At 40.0% G+C, this 27,802-nt stretch overlaps 1 protein-coding gene across 3 annotated transcripts; it reads left to right on the forward strand.

The window, feature by feature from the left end:
• Positions 1-629: 629 nt before the first annotated feature.
• Positions 630-8,759, forward strand: LOC121629316. Of its 3 annotated transcripts, none has more exons than XM_041968998.1 (3): positions 630-1,006; positions 2,653-4,789; positions 8,626-8,759. In XM_041968998.1, exon 2 carries the CDS (start codon positions 2,783-2,785, stop codon positions 3,785-3,787), a length of 1,005 nt encoding a protein of 334 aa, XP_041824932.1. In that variant the 5' UTR covers positions 630-1,006; positions 2,653-2,782; the 3' UTR covers positions 3,788-4,789; positions 8,626-8,759. The 3 variants fall into 3 exon arrangements, with proteins under 3 accessions (XP_041824932.1, XP_041824934.1, XP_041824931.1); XM_041969000.1 differs by lacking the exon at positions 630-1,006 and adding an exon at positions 1,021-1,369; XM_041968997.1 differs by lacking the exon at positions 630-1,006 and having other exon boundaries at positions 1,384-4,789.
• The last annotated feature ends 19,043 nt before the right edge of the window (positions 8,760-27,802 follow it).

The following is a 27,802-nucleotide window of genomic DNA, read 5'->3' on the forward strand; positions in this document are numbered from 1 at the left end:
CCTTCATCCCACTGAAGTGTGACAGTATGTGGCCCTGAAGTGACATGCGGGAAGAGGATACCATGACATCATACAGTGCATAGTATTGCAGATGAAATGGATGCTTCACGTCTGTTTATCAATGTGGACTTACTTGCCCACTCAGAACCGATAAAATTATGCCCAGTTGATGAACGAAAGAAGGAGACTGAGAAAAAGGAGAGCACAAATGTTAACAATAGCACTTTGAGGATCAGTGGCTCCTACTGCTTTATAGAGGCACGTACAGACAATGCAGCCAAGTTGTCTGTGCAGAGTCCTTCGTGGGTCCAGTTTCACCAACCCGCAACCGCCCAAACCATTAGGATGATTACCAAACGCGACATGTGGATATCTTCCAGAGAAATCTGGACCTTAAATACACACCCCCATCCCTCTCTTCATTGTATTATTTTGCTTAATTTGTTCATATATTTAAAGTCATGCTGTGCCGTTGTGATTTGTGACATCAAAGTTGGATGTAATATGATATGACCGTTTAGACTGAAGCAGCTTCAACACAGATCGGTTATGTAGCTGTCCTAAGACCACATGAAAGGCCTGGTCGGATTTAAAAAAAAGGTCATTTAGTGCCATTTAGACTGTGTGGAAGTTTGAATGCATCAGAGTTGAAAAACAACAGGTGCAGTTGCCCTGGTCAGCACAATATTAATAGGATGACATTATAACATGATATCAAAATGATGTCAACCAGTCAGCCCTACAAGGCTGCATACCTGGGTACTGTGTGTCTGCAAATAGTGACAGGCAGGCTATATAAGCTTGGGAGAATGATTGTACGGGGTCTTTTGTCCTGAAGGGGTGTCCCCCCTGGTCGGCCGAATAAAGGATCATTAAAGACCTCTGTCTGCAGACTCTTAATATCAGCAGCCCTTTTGATAAAGAATTTATCTACGACATTTGGCGAGCCAGCCAGTTAACCGCTGGGGCCGGACGCCTGGACCGTTTCGACTCACCGCTCAAGGAGGTAAGCCCCATTTTAAATCCTTCTGGGTGAAGTGAGTCGGGGCGGGGGGGCCGTCCTGGCTACAAGTTGAACTTAGTTATACAGCTGCTGTGTGACTCTGCCAGACAGATAAATTTGTGCGCACAAATAAAGTAGTTTATGAGGGCCTTACCAGAGGTAGCTGGGAGGAAGCTCAGTTTAAGGAGAAATAAAGTAGTTTTTGAGGAGCCCACCAGCCTAGTGGAAAGGGGCTCAGTTTAAGGAGATAGGCGGAGGACTCCACCAATTAGTGGGAGGGGAGTCAGTTTTAAGGTGTAACATTTCAAGGCCCTATCAAAACCTCGGCGTTACTGGACGCGGTCGCCCGGGAACTTTGAGAGGAGGGTCAGTATAGCGGCGAAAGTAAATTGGCAACAAAAATAGTAGTGAAAGTGAAGTAAAAGTGAAAATGATGTGAAGGCACCGATCGATCCGTTTTGAGTTCAAATTTAGTAAAAAGTTAAACACAGGGCCCGCAAGATTGCGAGCCATAGTCTGGTCTTGTACGGGGTCAGTTAAGTGGGTGTGAGTAGCTTATGACTAGGTTCATAGGAAAGCAAGGTGCAAAGATCGATCAAAAATCTGATCCTAAATTAAACAGAGCCAGTAGTGAAAGGTTTAAGCTCTGTTAACCCGGGAAATCTGCGTAAAAGGGGCTTAGCGCAGTACAGCTGTGAAAAACTTTGTTGCAACATTAAATAACGTACGTAGAAAAAGGAAGGAAAAAGGCTTTATAAACTGACTGTTGACATATTCCTTCTTTGGACTGCTCACTGGGAGCGAACTTGTGACTTTTAAACTGGTCTTGACTGTTAATTCCTCTCTGACTAATGATGATTTGTTCAGCTGTTAAAGTGTGTGTATGAAGCGGATAGGAATGGGTGTCTGAGTGAGCTGAAAATTGTCTTTTGACTGCTTTACCCCTCCAACGGAAAAAACTGATGTCTTCTATGAGAGGAAATAAGGGAAAAGTTTTAAACTGTGTTTTGACTGGTTTATTCTCCTCTGACTAATGGTGATTTGCTCAGCTGTTGAAGTGTGTGTATGATAGTGGGTGATGCACCGGACAGAAATGTGTGACTGACTGAGTGTGTGACTATTCCTTGATTGCCTTACCTGTCTCGCTGAAAGTAAACTTATGTCCATGTGTGAGAAAAATAAGAGAAGAAAGCTTTAAACTCTCCTTTGAGAGGAGGAAAAAGCTGAGGATGAATTGTCTGAGTGAGTGTGTGTCTGAGCGAAACTGGACACCGAGTAAGCTTGTGTGTCAAAGAATGGACTAAATGTGGAAAGGAATGCGTGACTGAGTGTAACTGGAGATTGAAGCAGCGCTGCAAGTAACTGTTGGAAGAAAGTTTATGCATGAGACAGAGGCCTCTGTTTGAAGTGATACTGCATGCTGCATGTTGAAAAAAATTAATCTGTATTGCAGTGCATAAGTTGACTCGTTCCCCAAACTCATAGTGGTCTGGTGAAATCTGACACTAAGCTACTTGCTAACGCGCATAGACACAAGCACTGACAAAAATAAAATAGTGCTCTTCTCTCGTGCAGCTACAAGGATGTAATCTGTACTATTATAACTGTTAAAATGAGACCGCTGAACTCTTTTGGTTTCCTTCCAACAGAACACGACTCCTCCCATTGGACCGACGCCTAGAAACAGGAAACGGAGCTGCGGCGCACCCAAGTGGTTTTCGTTTGAGTTGCATGATTATCATATTGTATTAAAAGCAGGGTTGATTAAATAGGATAACAATGAGCACGCCACAGGCTATTGTTGGCATTCGTCATCCCCATAGGATGAAAGAGATTCAACACATGTCTGAAAAATGGTGCAAAAGAACTAAAAATTTGATAAATCCATGGCCTGTTACAGGAAGCTTTGACCCACAGATTTGTGAATTAATGCAACATCGCATTGAAGATTACAAAGCTGAAAATAATTCTAAGAAACGACAAAAGAAACGACAGCTTGAATTGGAAATTTTAAACTTATTTAAAATTAGCAAGCCAATTAAACGAAATGTCAAAACGATTGTGTCTTTCACGGATAGTCCAGGGGAAACTGGAAACACTACTAACGCCGAACTTTTTCCAAATTTAACAGGAACGATAAAATTTGATGGGGACTTTAATCTTGATGACCAGCAGAGCCTTCTAGGGGGACTGACTGATGCTGGCGTACCCGGAAATGTAAGTGATATCCAAAATAGGTTATCTGCTGCTTCAGGGCTCGCGGAAAAGGGACCTCCTACTGATGCATTGCCCCAACCAGACCCACCCAACTTCAAACAGCGGGGTGCGTCCTTACAGGGCACTGGGGAAGCACACGCCCAGGTAGGAAGGCATTCAACCTCTATACATTCTCCTCGAGAAAAACAGGAAACTCCTCCCCACATGACAATTCCAAAATACTGTAGTACACAGCGACGTCAGTCTGGAATCATTAACTGTTACCAGGATCGAACCGAACTGGCTCGGAAAGGTAAGACAGATGATAGCTTTTGGATGAACTTAGGACCACGTCAGCAAGATTTGCAACGTGAGTTGGGACGGAGCCAGATAGTTGAGATGGAACAGGAAATAGATGACTTAAATGAGGAGGTGGAGGGGGCGACTTCAGGAGGCGGAGTTTCCATGCCTGCATGCTTACAGAAACCCGGCACGTCCACAGGGGTCCCTAGAGACGAATATGATTTAAGATACAGACCTAACATCAGACCTCCTGACAGATTGAAGGGGGGGAGTTCCCAATTCTGATACGGGGAACAAGGGCTGATTATCATCCTTTTTCAGCTCGGGACCTGACAGGTTTGGTCTCAGAGCTCCCTCAAATATCCGCAGGAGGAGGCAAGTGGATTAAGGCTTTGGAATCAAACACGGCTGGAACATTTCTTTCACTGGGTGACATCAAAGCTGTCCTCGCTCAGGTTTTGGGGTTGTCTAAAATGCAGCAGTTTTTCAGAGACAATGAACTGGACTGGATTTTGAGTGAAAGGGCAGATGGAACAGAATTAGCAGCCTATAAGGGGGTGATTTGGCAAGGAATACGCAAACAGTACCCTAATAAAATTGATGTTGATGCTTTAAAAGGGGAACCTCTGAAGGACGACCAGAACCCAGCAGCATACATCGATACACAGTTAAAAAGGTGGCGTCAAGAGTCTCAGAAAGATGTGGAAAATGATCCTATTTTGCTCACTCTTTTCAGAAATGCAGTCATCGATTCAATGCCAAAGGATGTCAGCAGACGTTTGGAGGATGTCGTTGGTCTAACATCTATGCCAGCGCAACAGTTCCGTGATCATGTGGTTCATGCAGTAACCCGATACAGGAAAGACCTAACTAAGACTTCTGAACAGGACCTCCAGATTCAAAGGAAGCTGGCACAGATGCAACTAAATGATTTGCAAGGCAAGCTGAAAGAAAAGGTTCAAGCTGTTGTGTTCACAGATCCAGGTGCGGGACGGACTGCTGGAGTTCCTGAGTCAACACAGGCCGCTAGGGGTCCCCAGCCGTTCCGTCCTTCATACTCAAGGCTTGGTACTCCCTCGTCTGGGGCGTGGCAGGGATCCAACCGCTGCTGGTATTGTGGCATGTATGGACATTTTGCAAGGGCGTGCCCACGGCTTATGCCCCTCCCAGCAGGTGGTCCTGGAAGAAACGGAGGCTTCCCTAGAAGAGGTGGAGGTGGACCCCTGGGTGGCCCACGACCAAGACCCTCTCAGTTTTAGGGGGGTCCCGAGGATCCTGCGGGTAAAGGTTCGTACCCATTGATTATGCATACACGCACCGACCCCATGATAAATGTCCAAATTGAGGATCGACAGGTCCAAATGATGATTGACACGGGGGCGACCCATTCATGCATACAGGGATCCCTTGCCAAGAACCTTCCCATGTCAAACAACTTTGTGAAGACAGTAGGATTCTCGGGAAAAAGTCAATTGGTTCCTATTACTGCTCCCGTAAAAATGAAAGTAGGTAATGATGAAATTAAAATACCCATTTTGGTCTCGGACCAAACTCCTGTCAATCTGTTAGGAAGAGATGCACTTTGTAAACTCGGGCTCAAAATTTTATGTTCACCTTTGGGAATATATGTGGAAAGTTGTGGATTAAACTTACAAATGAATGCCCAAGCAGAACCAGCAAATGTTTATTGGCTGGGGAACATAGAGGGGCCTCTGGGTTCGGAGTTGGGGAAATGGAGGGCATGCATGGAGGCCTGGGCCCTGGAGGGTTCTTCACCAAAATTACCTCCTCACTGTACAATGTTCTTTGATCCATCAGCCAGCTCAACCTTTCAGGATAAGTGGGAAAAGGAGACGGATGGAGTGATGGTTAAAATACAGGCTCCATATATCCTGATTGGAGGCCAGGGTGCAGCATTAAAGGTAAACCGGAACACCTTTATTGATAAATGGTACTGTGTTACTCAATCCTTACCACACATTACACTGTTGGTAAACCCAGGATACCATTCAAGGGACCTCGGTCCGATGGTAAGAAATGCAGAGCATTTAACATGGAACAGTACAGAGAACCCATTAATCTCTCTTTCAGAGAATGGATCAATGTTAAGAATTAGGTGTGACCTGTCATTACAAGCAACACCTCAGATGGTGGTGCTACCAGGGAAAAACATAATGATGACATGCAAAACCAACCCCCTTGGATTTAACAGTGATCTGGAAACTGATATTTTAACACAGGTTCCGGACCAACTGTGGTCCAGACATGAGACGGATGTGGGACTGGCAGTTTCAGCCAGCCCAGTTACTGTCAAATTAAAACCAGGTGCAGTTTTACCTTGGCGGCCACAGTACAAACTTAATCCCGCAGATGAAGAAGGGATTGGAATCTTAATTGATGGTTTTTTAAAAGTAGGAGTGCTGATTGAGATTTCTAGTCCTTGTAACACCCCAATTCTTGCAGTTCTAAAAGCAGATAAATCAAAGTACCGACTGGTCCATGATCTAAGGGCAATCAATGCCATTCTTGAAGATGTCGCTGCAGACTTCGCAAATCCTCACACACTGTTGAATGCCATCCCTACTAAAGCTAAGTTTTTTACAGTAGTGGATCTTTGTTCAGCATTTTTCAGTATCCCTCTGGCAGAAGAGTCACGATATCTGTTTTCGTTTACCTTTAGAGGTCGACAATACAGCTACGCCAGAATGCCCCAGGGACTGACAAGCAGCCCCGCGTGGTTTGATCGTGTGGTGAGTCAGGATCTACAGGAGCTGGATTTGAGCGGCGTCCTAATCCGGTATGTAGACGATATATTGATTTGTTCAGACACCATTGAAGATTGTCAGCGCGACTCGATCAAAGTGCTGCAGAGACTGGCAGAATGTGGACACAAAGCATCTCGGACAAAACTGCAATTCTGCCAGCCTCAGGTGGAATTCCTTGGCAGAGTAATCTCCCATGGAACAATAGCTCTGTCTCCTGACCACCTCAAAGGCATAAGTCGAGCACCGCGTCCACAGACATGCGCGCAACTAATGACCTTTTTAGGTATCACAGGATTCAGCGCGGAGTGGTTGGAGGACTACGCAGTAAAGACGGCGCCGCTTAGGGAACTCCTGAAGTCCTCTGAAGTCAAGACTTTAAAGAAGTCTTTGGAGTGGACCACAGAGGCACTGTTGGCTTTTGATGTGCTCAAGCAGGAATTGCAAAATGCCCCAGCGCTGAAAATGCCAGACTATGATAAAACTTTTCATCTTTATGTTTCAAACAGATGTAACATGTATGCAGCGGCTGTATTGGCACAAGACTCATGTGCTGGTGGAAGGAAACAACCCATCGCTTACTACAGTGCAAGGTTGGACGACGTAGCACGAGGGTGGCCCCCCTGCTACCAGGGCCTCGCAGCTGTTCACATGGCGTATGAAAAGGCGTCTGCAATAACTAAGTCATATCCTGTGGTTATTTACACCCATCATAAAATCACAGAGTTGATCAATCACAGCAAACTTGTTCTGACAACAGCACGTTGCCTTCAGTATCTACCATTGCTCACCTATCCAGATGTAACAATTAAGAGATGTGAGACCACAAATCCTGCTAATATGTTACCTTTTGAATTTGAAGGTGATACACACGAGTGCGTCGCTGAGACCACGAGGTACACAAAACTGAGACTGGACTTGGAATCTGAGCCGTTGGACGACGCACAGGTCACGTACTATGTGGATGGGTCATGCTTTCGAGACCACATGGGAACTCACGCAGGCTACGCCGTGGTGCAACAAAGGGAAGGGACGTTCGTAACAGTAAAAGCTGAAAAATGTTTACAACCTTGCTCTGCACAATTAGCTGAATTGTATGGACTTACTGCAGCTTGTGAACTTGCTAAAGACTCCTCTGCTAATATTTACACAGATTCAGCATACGCTCACGGAGTCTGTCACCTGTTTGGAGCAGTTTGGAAACTGCGCGGCTTTCAAAAATCAGATGGTAAACCCGTTCGGCATGGGAAACAGATTATGAAGTTGATCTCGGCCATGATGCTTCCACATCGATTGGCCATTATCAAGTGTCCTGCTCATCGAAAAGACAACTCCATCACCACAATGGGAAACAATGCGGCAGACGAAGCTGCAAAGCACGCTTCAGGTTGCAAGGTCGCCGTCTTGGCCCCAGCTGTGGAGTTGGAACCATCTGTCACACCTGATGATATCACATTAATGCAAGCGCGTGCTAGCGCGAGTGAACAAAACATGTGGGAAAAAAGGGGTGCTACCAAAGATGGGCGAGGGTTATGGCGGTCACATACCGGCCTGATCGTCGCTCCAATCTCACTTTTGTCTCTTTTAATTCCAGAGTGTCACAAACCAGACCACTGTGGGCGAGATGAGGTGATACATCGAATACAACAACAGGGTTATTGGGCGCCGTACCTGCAGGCACTGGTAACGGATGCGCTTAATCGGTGCGAGATATGCTCGCAAAATAACATTCGAAAAGGTATTGTCACCCCCACAGCGCGAATTCCTGTCCCGGAAGGCCCGTTTCGTCATCTGATTTTAGATTTTGTGGACATGTTGGTCCCGGTACACGGTAAGCGCTACCTTTTGGTGGTTTTTGATCATTTCAGTCGTTGGGTGGAGGCCACTCCGTCGAAGGACATGGGGGCGGGAACGGTTGTGAAGTTCCTGGTCCGTGAGGTAATCCCTAGGTTTGGCTTACCATCCATCCTTTCATCAGACTCGGGACCAGCGTTTATCAATAAAGTCTACGAGGGCGTCCTGCGTCAGCTGGGAATCAAAGTCCGCCATGGAAGTATCTACACTCCCTCCAGCCAGGGAGGGGTGGAACGAGTGAATGGCACACTTAAAGCAAAAATTAATAAGATTTGTGCATGTACTGGGTTGCGGTGGCATGACGCATTACCGCTGGCCCTAATGAGTTACCGCATGCAAGCTCATCGGGTCACACATTTGTCTCCTCATGAAATGTTAACAGGTCGCCCTATGCCGGGTCCGCAGTTTCGGGGTCCTTTCAAAGGACCCCCGCTGGAGCAGTTGGAGAAGGAGCTGCACAGTTATATGAAACAGTTGTCTGCTATCCATAAAGCGATTTATTTTCAGGAAAAAGCGAACGAGCCAAAACCAGTCTCTGTGACATCTGGTCCAGTGGTGCCCGGGGATAAGGTGTACATTAAGGAGTTTCGAAGAAAGTGGAACACTCCTAGACGCCGAGGTCCTTACACGGTGGTCCGTGCCACACCGACTGCGGTCCAGGTCGAAGGGAGCGTCGCTTGGCATCATCTGAACCATTGTTCGTTGGCACCTACGACCAACAACTGCAAAACGGGCCCTGGGGACTGGTCGGACTGTACAGCGTTCTCAAATGACCAGTCCCCCAAAAGGGGAAGTATCGCCTCACATGCATCTGACGAAGATAGTCCTGTCAGGGCAGATTCAGAGTTCCCGCCCGATGATGTTGTGGTTGACATTCCTTTGGTTTCTTCTTCTGGGCGAGACAGGGATCTCGGCAGGGACAATTCAACCAATCCGGACCCGAAGCAACAGTCACCACGTCGTCCCATCACCAGGGCCTTCTCAAGGAAACAGAGGGGCAGCTGCGCAACGAGGGAGCGACCTCAGTGACCAAGGGGAGTACGACTCACATGCCAAATGTCACTATCGGTCAGGTCTCTTGCCGGCATGCACCCGCACACATCTACACACCACCCGTGACTCAGTATTTCAGACAGATGTTGCCCTTTTGGCACAACATAGGCGGAAAGTAAGATCAATTAAGGAACAAGATGTAGAGGGCCATAACATTCCAGTGAATCCTGGGGTGGATGATAAAAGCGGTGCTCAGGGAGGTGAGGTTTTGGGGTCCAGGCTAGAACCTCTGGGCTCAGACTTAAGTGTTTATGTTACCACAGCTGCTACTGCCAAGCAATGGGGAGTTCACTTTGTAAAGGAGGGGCCCACTCCCCCTCTAGCTGTGGTTCCGGCCCTGGAGCCGGATAAGGTTGGTCTTGAAGCAATCATTACTCCACGCCCACAGGCAGGAATAGGTAACCATCAGTCAGTACCAGGAGGACTGGGGTATGAACACTTAGCACGTATAACATCCTTAATGGTTGACCAGGTATGGGCTGCTGCTTGGAACACACTGGAAGGTCGATTGGAGATTGGGAAGGTTGTAAGTTCTTACCAGACCACAGTTAATACCCCTGTTGTGAATAAAGTTGCTTTTACACCTGAACCGCAGCCCACCGTGGTTGCTGATGGCCAACCAGACAGTGGGGTGGTTGAGTCATTCACTCTTCCCCCTCTAGGGTTAGATACTTTGGTAGATAGTTATCATGATAAAACATTAGAGGGGGGGGAGGATGTAAAGGGGCAACCGGAAGTACGAGGGTTTAGACCTAGTGAAGATTACTTATGGAAGGAAGCGATGGCCAACACTTGGTATCGCTGGGCTTGGCTGTCAGTAAAGGAAATGACTTCGGAGGAATGCATATGGTGCTCAAAGGCGCCTGGAGCCCCTCCGGTTGTTATCCCAGACAAGTACAACTCTTGGGAGCATGCTGGGAAGAGCGACTGGTCCCTTGATTGGTTGGACCAGTTAATGGCTGACTGGAAAAATGTATTGATAAAGGTGGGAGTTGGGTCAGCTTTGGTTCTGATCCTTCTTTTCTTGTTTGGCATGTGCATCGTTCCCGCCCTGAGGAGAGCATGGAGTACGAGTCTCAAGAAACAGACATCCTTCATCATGGCTGCCCAATTGGTCCGTACTGAGTTGGACCTGTGACGTCTCAAGAGAACTACAGTCGGTTGGACAAAAGGGGCAGCAGCCTGTAACGGAAGGCTGGTGACCCAATGCTCCTGTCTGCCTCCGGACTGGAAAAAGACTCTATCTTGTGTTATTCACGTGTGGTTTTTGTAGTCAGAAATCCTCTGTAATAGGTTATCCTTGTGAAAACAGATTGTAATGGAGTTTCTTTGTTGTGTGTGTATGGTTACTTGCTGTCATAGTACTTAGAAGGTCTCATGCAGGGGTCCACTGGCCTACCCGTGCCTGAGTGTCAAGTGAGATCAAAAGTTACCGGTGCTCGCCCAACAGGGGGGGCATGGGGGAATTTTTTTCTCCCTTCGGGGTTTTTTTTCGCCCTCGTACGGGAGGTTCAGATTGGCTCCTATGTTATGCTTGAGACCTGCGTGTGTGGACAAGTGTGCTTAAAAAAGGTTTCCCTATTGTAAGTTTCAGAGTATCGTCTTAGGGCCGATTACTCTGAAATATTTGAAAGGGGGAAATGTGGAAGTTTGAATGCATCAGAGTTGAAAAACAACAGGTGCAGTTGCCCTGGTCAGCACAATATTAATAGGATGACATTATAACATGATATCAAAATGATGTCAACCAGTCAGCCCTACAAGGCTGCATACCTGGGTACTGTGTGTCTGCAAATAGTGACAGGCAGGCTATATAAGCTTGGGAGAATGATTGTACGGGGTCTTTTGTCCTGAAGGGGTGTCCCCCCTGGTCGGCCGAATAAAGGATCATTAAAGACCTCTGTCTGCAGACTCTTAATATCAGCAGCCCTTTTGATAAAGAATTTATCTACGACAACTGTTATTAAAAAAATGAGTCACACATGGGCAAAACACTGGAATTGAGCTGTAGTGTGAACAGAGCCAAAAAAATTCCTCTTCATAACTTTCCACATTTTTAAAATGAAAAACCTTTCTACCACAAGAATTAAACCACATTTGTGTAAGCATGAACAAACAAGAATCTCTGTCCCTACTGCTATACAGCTTTGACAGTGTTGATTCATGAGAGCTCATTGGTCCTTGGCTAGAAAGCCTATGAGTCTGTCAAAAATTTAAAACAACAAAGCTGTGTATGAAATCAGCTACTCCACAAAGACATATTTTGGGAGGCGTGGAATTTAAAAACAGGATTTGACTTTGCAATCCCTTACATACAGGATCTGTACTAAAACATTCAAACACCAAATTTAGGCATCTAAAGAATGAATTATTCACAAAATGAGGACAACAAAAGACACACTATCACCCCGATACAATTTGGAGATTTATTTAACATTGACATTGACTGACATTTATAAAATTAAAACAGCCATATTGGATGGAGGTCACTGGAGCCATGGACTACTGACTTAATCCCTGCATCACATGTGCTGAATTTAAACTCTCATTGCAACTAGGTTACATCATGTTAGAGAATAATGTCAGGTCACTGCTGTCTGATTAGATTTTAACATTTGAGTTTCACTATTAAACAATGTTTTTGAACATATTAAGTTAATCTAGGCTTTAATTTCTAAAAGTAAACTGAATTAGTTAAAGCAAAGCAAAGGCATAGATAAATACAACTTTTTAAACTTTTTTTTTATAGTTTTACTTTTTTTGTGATGAATATGCTTGATGAAAAGATGGCTATAAGGCATTTTTCACAGCCATAACAATCTTTTAAATATTGTATTTAAGTATGAATATTAGAGGAAATGAAAAATACTTTTTTTAAAGCCAAATTAAATCTGCTTTTGTTTTATCAAAGCATGAGATAACAGTATAAATAAGTATACTATAGTCATGACACAACAGTGATGGCATTATATACCTCAGAGAGCAATGTGCTCCAGTGACATCCTTGAGTGTTTTTCTTCTGTAGTGATAATTTTAGTCAGATTCTATAAAACTACTGTGTAGAGGGTGAGGGCACATCAAGATGAGACACACACCTAAAAAGCCCTGCTTTGGAACTGTAATGATCAACAGATATCACAGTTGGATATGACACAGATAACCAGAGGATAGTTGTTCCTGAAAGAGAATACTCTTGTCTGACAAAATTAATAGTTTGAATATGGGAGGTTTGAGGCAACTTAGGAGAAAATTGATTTTAGGAACACTCCTAACCCACAATTCAGCCAGTAGAGCCATTCTCTATCCAGTCAACTAAAACCAAAATGGATCTTATCAAACAGGAATCAATAAGTAACAGAAATATGGTAGGAGGTGCATACCAACTGGGAGACTCAGACCCCCTCTCTACACCAAAGATGTAATCTTAAGTGTTTTTGTCTTGTTCTTCATCTTTAAGTCTTTTTGTTCTTATTTCTTATGTTTCTTTAAGATGTTTTGCTTCTCTCGTTCGTGGTTATTATTTTGCTTAAGGTTAAGTAACACGCCTGCGTTCCACATTATTGGAATCTACAATAACCATTCAAGTTTGTTACTACTATTACCTAACAAAAATTATATTACATTTCTAGCCATAGATAGATAGAAAACCATAAATGTTACGGACTGGCAATAAACAATATTGAATTGGTTTTAATCTGTCAACTGGGCCACTGAATATCACTATATCCAATGTACCTTTAGGTGAAAGGACTTAAAATACACTCTTTTACACTGTATACTCATTGCTCAATAAAAAAAAAATTAAAAAATACCCAAGCTTACTGCTAAAGTGTCCAGCTCATCCTCACAAAACATTTTTGTTTAAAAAGCTGTAAATGAGATTTGCCCCAATATACTGAAAATGTATTAAAAAATAAAACAAAACATGTTAATGATGATTTTATTTTGTCAAGTTGCCTTGATGTGCAAAGTAAGTTCAATTCCATACTCACCGATGCTTTTCTTCTTCTTCTAAAGTCAAATTATTCCAACAGAACTTACTGGCAAGTCATGCACTGCTTGAAATATTTAACTATTTTCTGACAATTGTTTTGATTAAGGACTTTGGGCTAAAATGAGAAATTACAGACCTGGGTCAAAGCCTGCCAACTTTAGTCATTTGATATGTCTGGCTATTTGGTTCATTTATTGCCCATGGCATGCCAATTTCAAGCTCCTCACAGCAAGGAGTTTTGGTGAAAATGGAGATTCATTATACTTCATTTTAATGTCTTGAGGGAAATCAATAGTGATAGAGTCAAAGGGCTTTACTATAATCTAGTCTTTCCAGACATGAGTAATATAATCAGTAAAGCTTTATGAGTAATAGAGTGGGAACTATTTAGGCTGTTCGGATACTTCAGGGGATAATCACTGAACAGGGATATGATTGAAATGGACAAAAACCTTCTGTCTTGGAGCTGGCATGCACATCCTAAAATCTCTTAAGTAATAGCCATATGTACCTTAAGGGGTTGACTTATTATATGAGTAATCTCATACAGGGACTATTATTTTTCTGTATTTATCAATAGCTGTTTATCAATACTGCAGTTTTCTGCATAAAAAAATATTGATTAGTTGGATTTGATTTATGTAACCTTGATGTAAAAATGGGAATAAAGGCAGCACATCTTTATGTCTGAGACCTGCAGTTAATCATAACTAATGTAACCTTGACTTTCACGTCCGTTTGCATGTCAAAGACATTAGTCTAAGACACAGATGACTTCTAATGACTCCACTTTTTGTCCAAATAATTAAAGTTTGGTACGTCAGACTCATTTTCCACCCCAGGTCCCAAAGCTCAGAAGGATAGTTTCAGAATGGGAAAGTGTGTTATCAGCACTTTAAGGGCCTGTGATTTATAATGCGTTGTCAAGATTTCTCTTGGAAAGAAGCCAGTCAGCTTCATTTGACATTTGATTAGTCTGTACCACTCTGATTGGTATTCCATTAGGAAATTATTTAGCATTTTCTTATTTCACTAGTAGGTAATTATATGTTTCTCTCTTTTACTATATTAGGGTATTTAGTGTAAGTCTTTGAATATGAGTTCATATACATGATTATTAATTCAAGAGAAGGCAATTCTTTCTTTTGTATTTTTGTGCCTGTCAAGAGGTTTATTGCTTGATTAAGGCACAAGCTACTTATTTACTATTTAAAGGGTTTTCAAGTGGAAGCTACAGTCTTTTACTGGAAGGTAGGTTATTTCTAACTCATTTAAAAGGACTGCTGAACTGTCAGTCTGAGGTGAATTGGATGTGTCTTTTTTTAAAACACACAAACAAAAGGTTGCAAAATTATTAGCTGTGAATGTTATGGTATATAAAACTCATAATATAATTCCCAGTCCAGGGAGTGAAGCATGTGTGAATTTTTTTTTTTTTATTTTGTTTTTTACTTTTTTTTTCATTTTCCAATAGACAGATATTTCCATTTTACAGTCCATAATCATGCAGTTTTAACCCACCAAGGTTCCAGATCATTCTCTGTCAGTGAGGTTTTCTTTTATGCATCAGAGGTTTCAAAGGCTCTTTTAACAGTAATTAGCTTAAATTAGAAGGTTTTCTATTACGAAGTGCAGGAATCTCAAGTATATTTCTATCTAATACTCAATATGTGGAGGCAAGTATAACTGAACACTTTCTTTAAGCTACGCTGGATGCTTGACGAACAGCTACAGTGTTGTTATTTTTTTTATTTTTTTTATTTATTTATTATTATTATTTTATTTTATTTTATTTTATTTATTTATTTTTTTTTTGCAGCCCTGAAAATTATGAAGTTAGCTTTGAACTATATATTATTTTACTAAAGTTTTCTTCATGCCCTAAATCAGGGGTGGCCAACGTCGGTCCTCAACAGCCACAATCCTGCAGGTTTTAAGTCAGTTCTGTCTGTGCAGGGATGCATGGAAAACCAGCAGGATTGTGGCTCTCGAGGACCGACGTGGGCCACCCCCGCCCTAAATAGATCCCCCAAACTTAAATCATCTCACGAATAAATTAAGTATATATTGTTTATACCTTTTATTTTTACAGTTAGGAGAATAATATATGTTAATATGGGAGTCTGAACAATGAAACCCCTTCTTACAGTCTATGGTAAAAATGCCTCAGCACCATGGACAGAGACACTTGTAGAGATTGTAAATGATCTGCAACAGGGCTCCTCTCAATCCAACCCAACTTGCAAAAACTGTGCTTATCTACTTGTTTAATATATTAAAGTGTCACTTTACATGGCTGTAAATCATGAGGTTGTTTTCTGTAAGGTAGCAATTACATGACATAACATCATTTGATCAATTAAAAAAGTGTAAGTTGCAACCATGTTGATTTTATTAGGAATGTATTTTAACATGTAGACCTAACTACATGCATAAACTCTGGCTCCAACTAGTGTTTAAAACTCCTAACTTGTACCTTTTCAGAGCTGAGAGCAAAAGAAAATTAAGAATTTAAAAGTAGAAAAAAAAATACCGCTGCTGAAAACACTGACGTTCACAAGTATCAAACAAGCAATGTCTTGCACAAAAATATCATAGCGTCTCTGGATAAAGCAAAGTTTCCTATAAAGTGTAACTGGTGTAATGAACAATGGCAAAATATGGAAAGTGGTCATCATCACTCATATGGACACATTGGATGTTAACATACTGATGAAGAAGGTCAACCTTATAAAGATTTGAAACTTTAGGTACATTAGTGGAGGATTCAAAATGAGAAAGAGCTCAGTAAGTAAGCAATGTTGAGGCTTTAATGTGAACGTACACTGTGGTATTTCATGTTGGGTTTAATCTCATCCCCCCAGTTCTGTTGGTCAGGTCCTTGGTTTATAGCTGCCTTGATCAAGCCTCATGACATGGACAGCTGCTGTTGAGATAGACTATTGTCAAAATCTGTTGTGGCATCTATCACAAAAGTATGTTATTGTGCTGCAATAAACACCTCAATAAATTACAGAAAATTTCACACTAGATTTAGAATATTTTTCACCCCAAACATTTTCCATAATGACAGCCTTTAACTAACAAAAAGTGCATGAGAGGAGCCTGGAGACAGTGATGCAGCAGTCAGACCCTATTGGACTGTTTCCACACTTTTTAGCTCTGAAGCATAAAGTGAGTGCTGTTGATTTAGTTGTTTCAGTTGCATGAGAAATACATATTAAATTTATTATGTCTTCACTGTATCTAGATCTATTCCTTAAACAGGATAGGTGCTAAAGAAATGAAAGGATTTAACACCACTGGTTACTTTAGAGTTACACAGAGATTAAGCACAAACAAGAAGGGTTGCCTCGGCCCCTGACATTATTGAGATATACAATCTAATATAAATTGTTTTCTTCACACCATGGAATTGCTCTGAAAGTAGATCACAACATAAATTAATAAGAGTGTCATAAAATGTGTTTATGGTGGCATTATGATACTTTATTAAGTAGATAGTGTTAGATCTACACTTTGCTGCAAATGAAAACTAATGTCTCAGATGTGATCGCACCATAAGATGGGACTAGAGACAAAATAGTGGAGCGATTAACAGCCTCTAACTTTGCAGTCCATATAATGTGGTTAAAACAAACAAAATGTGGGACAAATGAACCAGGAGATCCTTAGCATTAAGAAAAAATGCCATTGTTTTCCCTACACTTGTATGTTTACATTTACATATACAGAACAGTTACATATACACAGTAGCACAGTAAATGTTCCAATACACAGAAATCACTGATGTGTGTAGGTGATGCTTTAAACAATGTGTGAGAGAGTGGTCATAAATGTGGTGGTGATTGTGGTATAATCCTACGGATGATTACACATAACTGCAAAGGAGCTGCAATTTATGTAAATATGAGCTACCAAATGGATTTTTGAAGTTTCAGCACTTATCTCAAATAATTGATGTCTTGCATGATCTTTATGATCATAAATGTAGTTATTGTGCAGGATAGTATTAAAAAGCGCCAATAGTCTTTTTTTTACACATCAATTATCCACTCAAGCAAGAATTTTATTTATGTAAGTATTAATTCTATGATATCATCTTATCATTTTTTAATTTATTTATTTTGAATTGAAGCAAATAAAGCTTGGTAGGAGTTAATTAAGGGTTCATTATTATTTTTAACTCGTATGAATGAATATAAATGACTGCATTCTATCACAGCTTTGATTCTGCTTACACTGTTTTGCAGTGTGGCCTTAATCTGCTGTAAACAAACACCCAGAACATCAATTTGAACAGTACAGTGAGTCAGAGCATCACTGACTAAATCGAGCATGCGCCTGAGATCAAAAATTTAACACCTCAACATGAAAATATTTATAAAACTAAGGAAGGTTTGCTGAGCATGCCTTTTCATTTTCTAACATCTCCCTGCTACACATAATCTTTAATAGTGAACTCTTCAATTAGGCCACAGTGTTCAACAGTGGTTGAAACCACAGAAATAACTTCGCTTTGGGACATGTGCCTTTCCAAAAAGCATCTTTCACTGCAAAGATTTAAGACCAGAAGCTTCAATCTTCAATATAAACACCACACAGACTACACCATTCTGCTGACAGGTGATATAAGAATACTTCAGCTTTGCTAAAGCAATCAGAAATAGCAGAAAAAGAAAAAAATACCAGGCAGCAAAAAATCTTGGCAATGGTAGGAGGGAAACCAGGGGGACTGCACACCAGATGCATGGTGGCAACAAACTCCATTGCCCCAGTGGCTGAGTAGCACATAAAGCTGCAGTTGAGCTGCTGCTGTGGGTCTCCTGGCAGCAACACAGGAGCTGCCAGTCATTAAAGAAATAACTGAGTCTGCACAGAAATGGTTTATTCATTCTGAAATGATGGAGACTAGAGACGTAACACATTTTTATATCCCTATGATTTGGCTGCAACTGCTTATGTGCAGTATGAGGGTCTGTGTTGGTCTTTTAGTGATAGTAAATGTTCCATGCATGGTTCATAAGGTATTTATTATGCATAATATACCACTGTTATTCTAATATACATCATTTACTCATTTACAAATTGAGAACTTCCAGCAGCTGTATGGCTGTACTATCGTTATGATTTCTTGGTAAAACATTAGTGTTTGCAAAGGATTTTGTTAGTTCTGCCACAATGTGATAAAATGCTGTTGTAAAACAGCATATCTCCAAATGCAAAGTGAGTACATTTTCTTGATTAACATTTAAACTAACTGCAAAATTCATGCAGTCACTTGTTCTGCCTCTGTTTTTTAGAAAAAATGTGGAAGTTTGTGCAGATAAATTTGTACTTATTTTGGGCAAAATCTTCCAATGACAGACACAGTGGGAGCCTACTGAGATATTTAAAGGTGCTAAAAATACAATAACTATTAGCACTGCAACAACCTCAGCCGGTCTCATTTTTTCAGCTGTTTGGTGATGGATGATGGTGTTACTGCCACAAGAAAATTTGCTCCCTGGCCAAAAAAGCTAATGGAAAAAGATTATTAGAGTACTTAGCAATTGATGCATTTCCTCTCTGCTCTAGGTGTCTGTTACTCACTTTGAGTAATGTGACTTTAATATGTGTGTCAGTTGCATGTCACCATCAACTCTGATGTTGCTGATGTTGTTAAAAACCCTTAGATTTCTGGCTAAGATTGACCAAAGGCATAGATTACTTTGCCCCCCTTTCAGGTAGAGTGCTAATTTATATTGTTAATGAATCACAGGACTGCTTTCCTCATTAAAAATTCACTGTTATCCAGGACAAACCCTCTTCTTACTGGTTAATGAGCAAGTATTTCTGAGTGTCCACAACAGCTGAGTTGATATTTATCAAAAACATAGTACCAAATAAGTCATTGAGGAAAATGTCACAGGGAGCTGTAACCTTTTAGAGGGACTAACCTTTAAGGCTAGATGGAGCGTGGTTTGGTGCAGGTGGGGCAGTGCTGCGTCATAATGAAGATTGCTGTAGTGTTTGTGGCAGAAATTACCTCTAGGTTGATGATTTGGGACTGTCGTCTGGGAGCTTCTTGGCGCAGAAGCAGACATAAAGACTTTAATGCTATCCTGCACAATCGAGAAGCATTCGCCAAAAGACATTTAAGAAGTGCGTAGTATGGTAAATGGGACCTGTGGTTTTGTCAGTGAATCTCTTAAGGCTCAGTTAGATAATTTGCTCAGCTTTGCTCAGCAGCTTTCCTTTGATAAAAATCAGATCTGGATTCAGATCAAATATTGGTTGGGATTTCAAATATCTTTTAACCTCAGTTTTCTCCAGCTCAGCACAGTCTGCAACTGAATTAGTTTGTTTTGTACTGATCCCCACCCACACAAGCGCACCGTAAGATTGAAATTTAACATCAGGCCTAAACTCCTGAGGCCAGTATTGAAAATAAACTTCATCTTAAATATCTGTGTTGCAATCCACAGGAGGCTTTACCTCTCTCCCCAAACATGTTGAATACTTTATCTGTAATACATTGGTCATCACCACACACTTTCTGTGCAGTCTGTGTGCAGCGTTGCCTGCATGATAAAACATCTTGCCCCAGGTTTAAGTCATAAAAGTGAAGCTGCTGGGCCAGAAAACCACATTTGGTTTGAGTAGGTAATCATGATCATTAATCATGCTGGCACACTTTTCTGTTCCATTGGCCAAAAAGAATAGGTCATGGCTAAAGACTGTGCCTCCACACTGCAGGTGAATATGCACCCCCACACCTCCACTCACTCAAGGCTATTTGGGCTGATTTGTAGTTGTAGTCATGTGAAATTATCTGATTTGTGGTTCCAGGAATTAAAATATAATGACAAATTGACCATATATGAGTTAAAGCTTTGTAAGCTCCATAACAGACACATGCAGCTTATTAAATACTCTAACTTGATAGACATGAATTAACATTTTGAGTTTGTGAATTTATCTTTTAATTTCAAAATAGTTGTTTTGATATTTGAAAGATACTTGAGAAAATCCTTTTTTTTTTATTTTTTCTTAAGGTACAGTGATAGGGTTGTTTTGAGTTTGCTTTACCTCTGTGATTTTTTTCACACGTCCACTATGTTACTACAGTAACCCACAGGAACAAAATTAATCCTAAAGCAGATATTCCTGTGGCCACTGCCTCTCATGATGAATCTCATTTATAGTAAATATGATTATGGCTGATACTATGTCTACATATTGTGTGAATAAAGTCATCATTTCAGTTGTCTTTGCTTTAATCTTTTAACTATTTAAGGAAACTGAAACAAATCATTCAGCTGCAGAGAGTTAAAAGTGTACTTTTCTGAAGTGGAAATGAGGTTTTCACTTCTACACTGCAGCGATTTGTTTTCTGTGCCAATAAAATGAGGCAAGGCAAGCCACTCCACCAGATTCCAGACTCCAATCGATCCCCAGGAACTCTATACAAGTCAAATTGCCTTGTAACTGAGTGACATTCATCACTTGCGTTCGGGAGAGTAATGTTTCAAGACAACAGAAAGGGATTTAGGGTGAGCAGTTTTGATTTGCAACTTCAGTGTGGCAGCCTTTCAATTACCATCTTCACAAATGTAGTTATCCCATGGTGCCATTTGGGAAATGGCTCAGTGTTGGGCAGATTATGATAAAATTAGGTCATGCATAATACAACTGCTACTGTTTGTTGCTTGCACCATGCTGCCACTTTTTTAAAGCCAGAACAAGGCCTGAAATACCCCCGGGGGTCAATTTTAATCTTTCAAAAAGTAGACTGATAGGTGACAAACCTGCGTACTGCCATAAGACACAATATTTTTGCCATAACTGCTTCATTGCTACTGTTGGCAGTATTGCTGACATACTGTGGTGATTCTGGATAATGAGTTTTCTCATGCGGAAAAAAGAAATCATGACACTATTACATTCAGAACTAATTTAGAATTGGAGGCAGTTCAAGTCGGATATTTCATTTCGCCACTGCACCATTTTAGAAAGTCAGAGGTGAACGTAAAATCACCTCAAGCTGTCAAGTCCCATCTTGACAGCCTTTGTCTCTAAGCCAGGTTTAAGTACCACATGCTCACCTCCCTCTTCACCTTTTTAATATGTCTGTGCAATCAATGAAAATACAGCTTATGCATGTGCTTTTCATGTGGGCTTATAAGAGTAATTTGGGTCAATGCAAAACTTCAAGTGCAACATGCCCCAAAGTGAAGACAGAGATGCATTGAATATTGCTTTATATATATATATATATATATATATATATATATATATGTATATTCTTATTTATTTGGGTCCGTTTGATTTAAGCGCCTCACCACTTACTTTCTTTTCTTCAGTTTGCCGCCTTTACATCTGCTCATTGATCCCATAGCACACACACACCTGTTTCCACTTGCCTAATCACCCTTTGTTGTACACCTGCAGTTTCATTTTTCTTTCTTTTCTCCTCCTACACTCCTTGTGAGATCTGCTGTTATACATATAGTCCAGAAAGAGCTGTTTATGGGCTAGACTTTTTTCTTCTCTTGGGTGATTTTTGAATTAGCATTTCCAGGCTCTTTAATCTGACTCATTTTGGTTTATAACAGTTTTTCACAACAACACACTCATCATCTTTGTGTATTTTATCATTTAAGAGAATTCTAAGTAAATGCTGCTGTTTTTCATGGGCAACTGACTAAAACAGGCTTTTATTCTTGTGCTTATTATGACCAGAATAAATTCGAAGTGCGGAACTGGGCTATAAAACAGTTTGGGCTGAGCCTGCACAGTGGACTGCAGCAGTCAGTTTTATATTGTGAAATTGGAAAACAACAATGTTTTTATGGATTCAGCCCAATCTGTCAATGTTTGAATGATTTTTGTGAAATGTTGAAACAGATCAAAATGTTTTTCATCTTATTAATTTGACACACTTGAGAGATTTTTTTGTTTGTTTTTGTCACCTCTTTTGTCTTTAGCTCTCAAAACTTTTTATTTATTTATTATTATTTATTTATATATTTGTTGGGGGGGGGGTGGCTTGATTTTTTTGTCCCTTAGCAGTTAAGTCAAGTTTGTTTTGAAGAATCACATCAGTGGAAAAACACCACCTCCTCTGGGCCCTTTGGAAACAACATCCATTCCTCTGGCAACAAAGCACTGCTGCTGTCTCATGTGGCATTTTTCAGTGATTTTCACGTTCTAGATTGAACCTGTACTCTCTGCCTCTCTGTGGCACACTAGCTCTCTGTATGAGAATCAATCCATTTAATGGTACTTTTTTTTATTAAAAAATGTAAGAAAAGAAAAGGAGGGAGGGCAACAGAATAAGTGTTGTATGGCAAAACTTTACCAGACCCCAAGGTGCTTGTAGAATGCAGAAAAAAATCTAAATGTAGCAGAACTTGATAAAAAGAGAAAGAATTGCCCTCTAAGCCTGGGTGATCTGTGTCTTAGCAATATGCTATCATTTTCAAACCATACACAGAGATTACTTTGGACTGGTTGAAGCAGGAAAAAAGATGGAAGCCGTTTAAATTTACCCCTTGGACCCACTGATCAAAGAAAACGCGCTCCAAGAAATCCTCGTGTGGAATGAATAAATGGGGATCAATGAGATCCCACCAAACAGGCTACAAAAGGCCTGTAAATATCAAAGGTTAGTTTGCCTGGTCAGACAGATGATGTCCCATTGATAAATTATAATTTATTCAAGTTTTATAAAAAGAAATAAGAAAATGCCCAAAATCCACTAGAAATTCTAAATATTGAAGTTTTAATGTAAAAGGCAAAGAGAATATCCTGATGTTCACTGCAAAACAGATGATTATAACTTCCAAGACACAGCCAGCAGACGTATGAATCACTGAGCCTCAGCTGGTGACGGTATTTACAAGTAGAGGCAGAATCTCAGGTTTGCCTGGGTCTATGTTGCTTTGTTGCACCCCCTCTCACACAGCTCTTCTGTCTTTTCAATTCTAGCTGACTAATGATGAAGAAATGCCATCAAAGTAATATTTTAAAGGGCACTTTCCAACACGCAGTCAGAGGATTTGGTGCAAGGATGCACCCCAGGGAGACTTTAAAGGGGGAAAAAAAAAAAATATATATATATATATATATATATATATATATATATATATATATATATATATATATATGTGTGTGTGTGTGTGTGTGTGTGTGTGTCTTTGTGTGTGTATATAATGAATCTTCTCTCAAAGTGAATAAAACTTCAAAGGTGAAAAATAATTTCAAAGCTTCTCTTTTACCTAACCCTATAAACTGTTCCATGTTTATTAAATTTCTTTATTTCTTATTACACCCCCCTCCCATTTCTTACATTGAATATAAAATCTATTAGATTAGATTCCAAGGCATGTTTCTGTTTTAGATCATAGGGTTTGATGTAGAATATTGTGTATATCTCATGTTAAACAGCCACTATATCCGTGCTAAAATGAGACCTATAAAAATAAATGATTCAAAATATAAGGTGAGCAAAGCAGATGCCAGCTAAGTTTTAAACTAGCGATTTGAGTTTCTTACAAATGCAGCTTGACAGCCAAAAAACATTTTGGCAGCTATTCCACATGCATGAAATCTGACTGAAGGAGACAAACAAGCGAGAGTCACATTGACAGGACCCGAATTACTGACAAAATCTAACTACTGTGGTGATGCACAAATTTTACTTCATGACTATATGCAGCAATAAAAATGAGTTAACAGACATGCCTGACAATCTTGACATTTAAAAGATTTTCCACACTGTTTTCAGAGCCACTTGAGAACAATGAATGTCTCATTTTAAAGCTGTATGTCAAACAGAGTTCAGTCTGCGACATGAAAGTAATTTAGTGTCGCCTCCATTATGCTTATTGTGTTCCGGTACCGGTCAGCAGCTGGGTAATCACACCTATCTGCTGGAGGCATTTTTAATCAACAGCTACATGGAAAGTGCACCAATGAAATTCTGTTAACTCTGGAATCCAGGTGCAGACCATTCGGAGCTAATAGCACTGTTCACACAAAAGCAGTATTGTTTTTATTAGCCTCATCGTCTGATTTCATTCCTGCATTCTTGTTTCAATCTAATGCCAAATCACAACTATTCTGATTTTGTTGATGAGAAAGAAAAGGCAAAATTGCATGAAATTATTTTGTGTGATTATTGAATGTTTGTGCATTACATTAACTCTAACTAAGACTGCCACTCATATGGACACATCTTCCAAAACATTGGCTGGTTCAGAAATATGTTAAATGCAACAGTGAATATCTATAGGACAAATATGTACAATAAATATAACTTATTAACTACATACAACTATATTAAACAACGTATTTAAGTTTACTTAAGCTGCTTTTCTAGGTGAGGAATGCAGTCCCACACTTATAAACTGCAATCGGCAAATAGTGGGCATAAAACCAGGAATCAGGTTTGCTGAAAAAACAATAATTTTTAAGGGTAGACGTATACTGTTATTGGGATTAGGAAGGGTTCAGATTACAGGGGAGCTAACAAGTGAATATTAAAAAAATAAAATATTTTATTTTCAATAACGTAAGGTGCCTTAAAGAAGCACTGTTGAACTTCAGCAGATTTTCTGAGTGAGGCACTCATTACTGATGGCTAATTCGGCATCCTTACTGCATCCTACCTGTTCTCTGAGCTCTCTTCAGACAGTAAAAGTCAGCCTGATGTTAAATCTTGTCTTATCTCTTGCTCTGTCCATTTCTTTCTTTTCTTCTCTTCCTCTGTTTATGTCCTCTGGCTTTTCTTTAATGTAACAGTGACAGAGCGAGTTGGGCAGTGTGTTATCCAGTTGCTGGCATGTGACCCCAGAAGTTGTTAAAAGCAATTTCTCACCAACAGGATGCTGCAGGGTAACAATGGCTCCAGCAATGTACATAATGCTCTGGGCATTTAAAGTGAGTCAGAGTTTTATGGTCAGCAGCTACTTAATTTTCTTGCTTTTATGGGTCATATTGGAATTTTCTATCCCTGAATGAGGTGTTTCTGATTGAATCAGCTGCATAGTAGTAGCAGAGTGTTATTGGCAGTAACTGTGTTTTTGATCACACTGCTGTAATACTATATTTATGTAGGTGTGTGTGTGTGTGTGTGTGTGTGTTTGAGAGAGAGAGACTAGCATGGGCATCACACCCATGGGGGATGTAAGTGTTTTTATTTTATTTTTTTATTTATTTAAAAAAAAATTACAAACTTTTGCAAACATTTTGTTCCAGCATGACTCTCCTCCTCCCTCTCCTGTTGCTTCTTTAATCGTGAACTGACTGTGCTGCATTCACTGACATTTGGGACATCAGAAGTTTAGGCAAACATGTCTTTGTATGCAGATACACATCCCTTTGATGGTGAAATTGGTACTTTGTTGATTTGTTACCCCCAAGCCACAGTTATGGTTCAGAAAAAAACCTGACTTTATTCAGCAGTGTGATCATACATAATTTTTTTTTTTAATCAACCCAAGTGATGTTGTTGTCTAGACCCAACCAGGAAGTGCTATCATAGTTTTATTTTTACATTAAGAATATATGCTGTTCTTTGACCTCACATCTAACAAAGGTCCATGACTAAAAGTGCTTTACTTAACTGCACCATCCATTCATCTCAACTTCCTTCTTTTAAGGACACTGTGGCTTGTTAAATGATTGAGTTAATGATGTCAGCTCTAATGTGGAGACGCTTATATGAGTCATATGTCTTTTTCATGCTGCTTGTAGAGATGGTTCTTTACAGAAGGAAACTGTGAGTCATATATAAAGGTATGAACAAACAAGTGATATGATCATTTTAGTCGGAGAAACTGTAGCAACTAATGGTATTTTATATCAGAATAGTAATTTTACTATATTAGTTACTCCTTAAATTTAGGATATTAAGATAAACAACAAAGCCGTGACGAGGGGCGGACTGGTCAAAAATCAACTCAGGTATTTCGGTCCGGATGGACCATCATACACAACAGAAAGTTTGCACTTCCTTAAAAGAGAAAATTAACCATGAAACTCCCTAAAACCACTAAAACCATGCACTAAGTTAGCAGATATCAGTGAGAGGAGACCCGTTAAATACTTCCAATATGTCTCATTTGTTAATAAAAATAAAAATAAAAATCAATTCTACAGTAACAATAACAATAACAAACAGGCTAATAAAGACAATTAGAAAGCTGCTGACTTACTGTTAGTATTGATGAATGATGGTTAAAAATCCTTTTCTCACTTTCAATGGGATTATTTTGTTCAGGAAAACAGAAAATAACTTAATTTAGGATCTGCTGTTTCAACCAGTGACACAACCAGTTAACCAATTGTTCTCCTGTTGGAAACTCTGATGTCATCAACTAATTTTATACTTGTAACGATACAAATTAATGTGGTAAAAAAAAAAAAAATGCTGTTTCTTTAATGCATTTTTACCATAACTTTGTAAACAGCTAGCATGCTCACTGCTAACTGGCTCGTATTATTGTATCATCATGGCTGTCTTTACTCAGAGCAGAACCTCAGTGATGTGAAATCAGACCAGCTTGCTACAGCTTCTTCATCATCATCATTATCCACAGCAGTTGGTGAAGGTTCTTCTGTGGTTGAACTTTTGGAAAATTTGGCAGCATTTTTTTTTTCTTTTTTTTTTTTTTTTGTCTCTCTGTCTCTCTGAGCCTCCTTTCTGTTTTGTCTCCACAGGTCTTACAGGTAGCTGCAGCCATTAGCACAGATCCAAGAGAGTTTTAAAGTATCTAACTGGTTCAGTCCAGTATCATTTAAATAAAGAACCAAGAGTCACAGATCAACGTATTTCATGGGCCGGTGGTCAGGTGGTGCAGAAGAGAAGAGCAGGCAGTGGCTAAAAAGACACTGTTTCTACACTTTGTCCAGAAGCAGTCAGTTCTGTGCTGACTAACTGAATGGATGAATTATTCAGGAAGAAGAACCACACCAAAGGGGAAGGTGTTTAAAAATTTGAGCAGGCCAGACCAGTGTTAGATGGGCCGCCAATCTACTGAGTTTTATGGATCACTCATACCAGTTAAATAGACTCTGTATGCTCAAAAAAACACACCAGTCTACCGGGAAAATGTTTGGTATGCCAGATGGCCAGTTCTTTCTTGGCTGTGACTATGTCACCAATAATGTCGCCAAAAAAGGAAAAATAATAATAATAAAAGCAAAAAGAAATAATAAAAAAATTAAAAAAAACACAAATTTAACAAAATATTTTAAACACTTTCAACTTTTAGGTTAGAAAGAATTGGTTTTCAACATAGCAAATGATCCACTTATGCACACTTTTCTGTGTGTGAAACATCCAAAGCCAATACAGTACTATATATATATATATATATATATATATATATATATATATATATATATATATATATATATTTTTTTTTTTTTTTTTTTTTTTTTTTTTTTTTTTTTTTCCCAGTATTGAATCACATTTACATCTTATATCAACAAGTTTCAGTACTCTCAGGTTCAACCTTTAGGTTGGTTCAGCAGTAAAGATGTTCCAATGTATAACATTACATGAAAAGCCACAAATGACATTTGAAACAATCAAACTAATGTGTTTATATCTATTTAACAGGACATTCCAATTTACTCATGTTAATG

This window comes from Melanotaenia boesemani, chromosome 18, assembly GCF_017639745.1.
Source record: "Melanotaenia boesemani isolate fMelBoe1 chromosome 18, fMelBoe1.pri, whole genome shotgun sequence".
Classification (NCBI taxonomy): Eukaryota; Metazoa; Chordata; class Actinopteri; order Atheriniformes; family Melanotaeniidae; genus Melanotaenia; species Melanotaenia boesemani.

Bases quoted from the DNA above. Each gene is read 5' to 3' on its own strand.
- LOC121629316 (XM_041968998.1), top strand. From the start codon at position 2,783: ATGAGCACGCCACAGGCTATTGTTGGCATTCGTCATCCCCATAGGATG.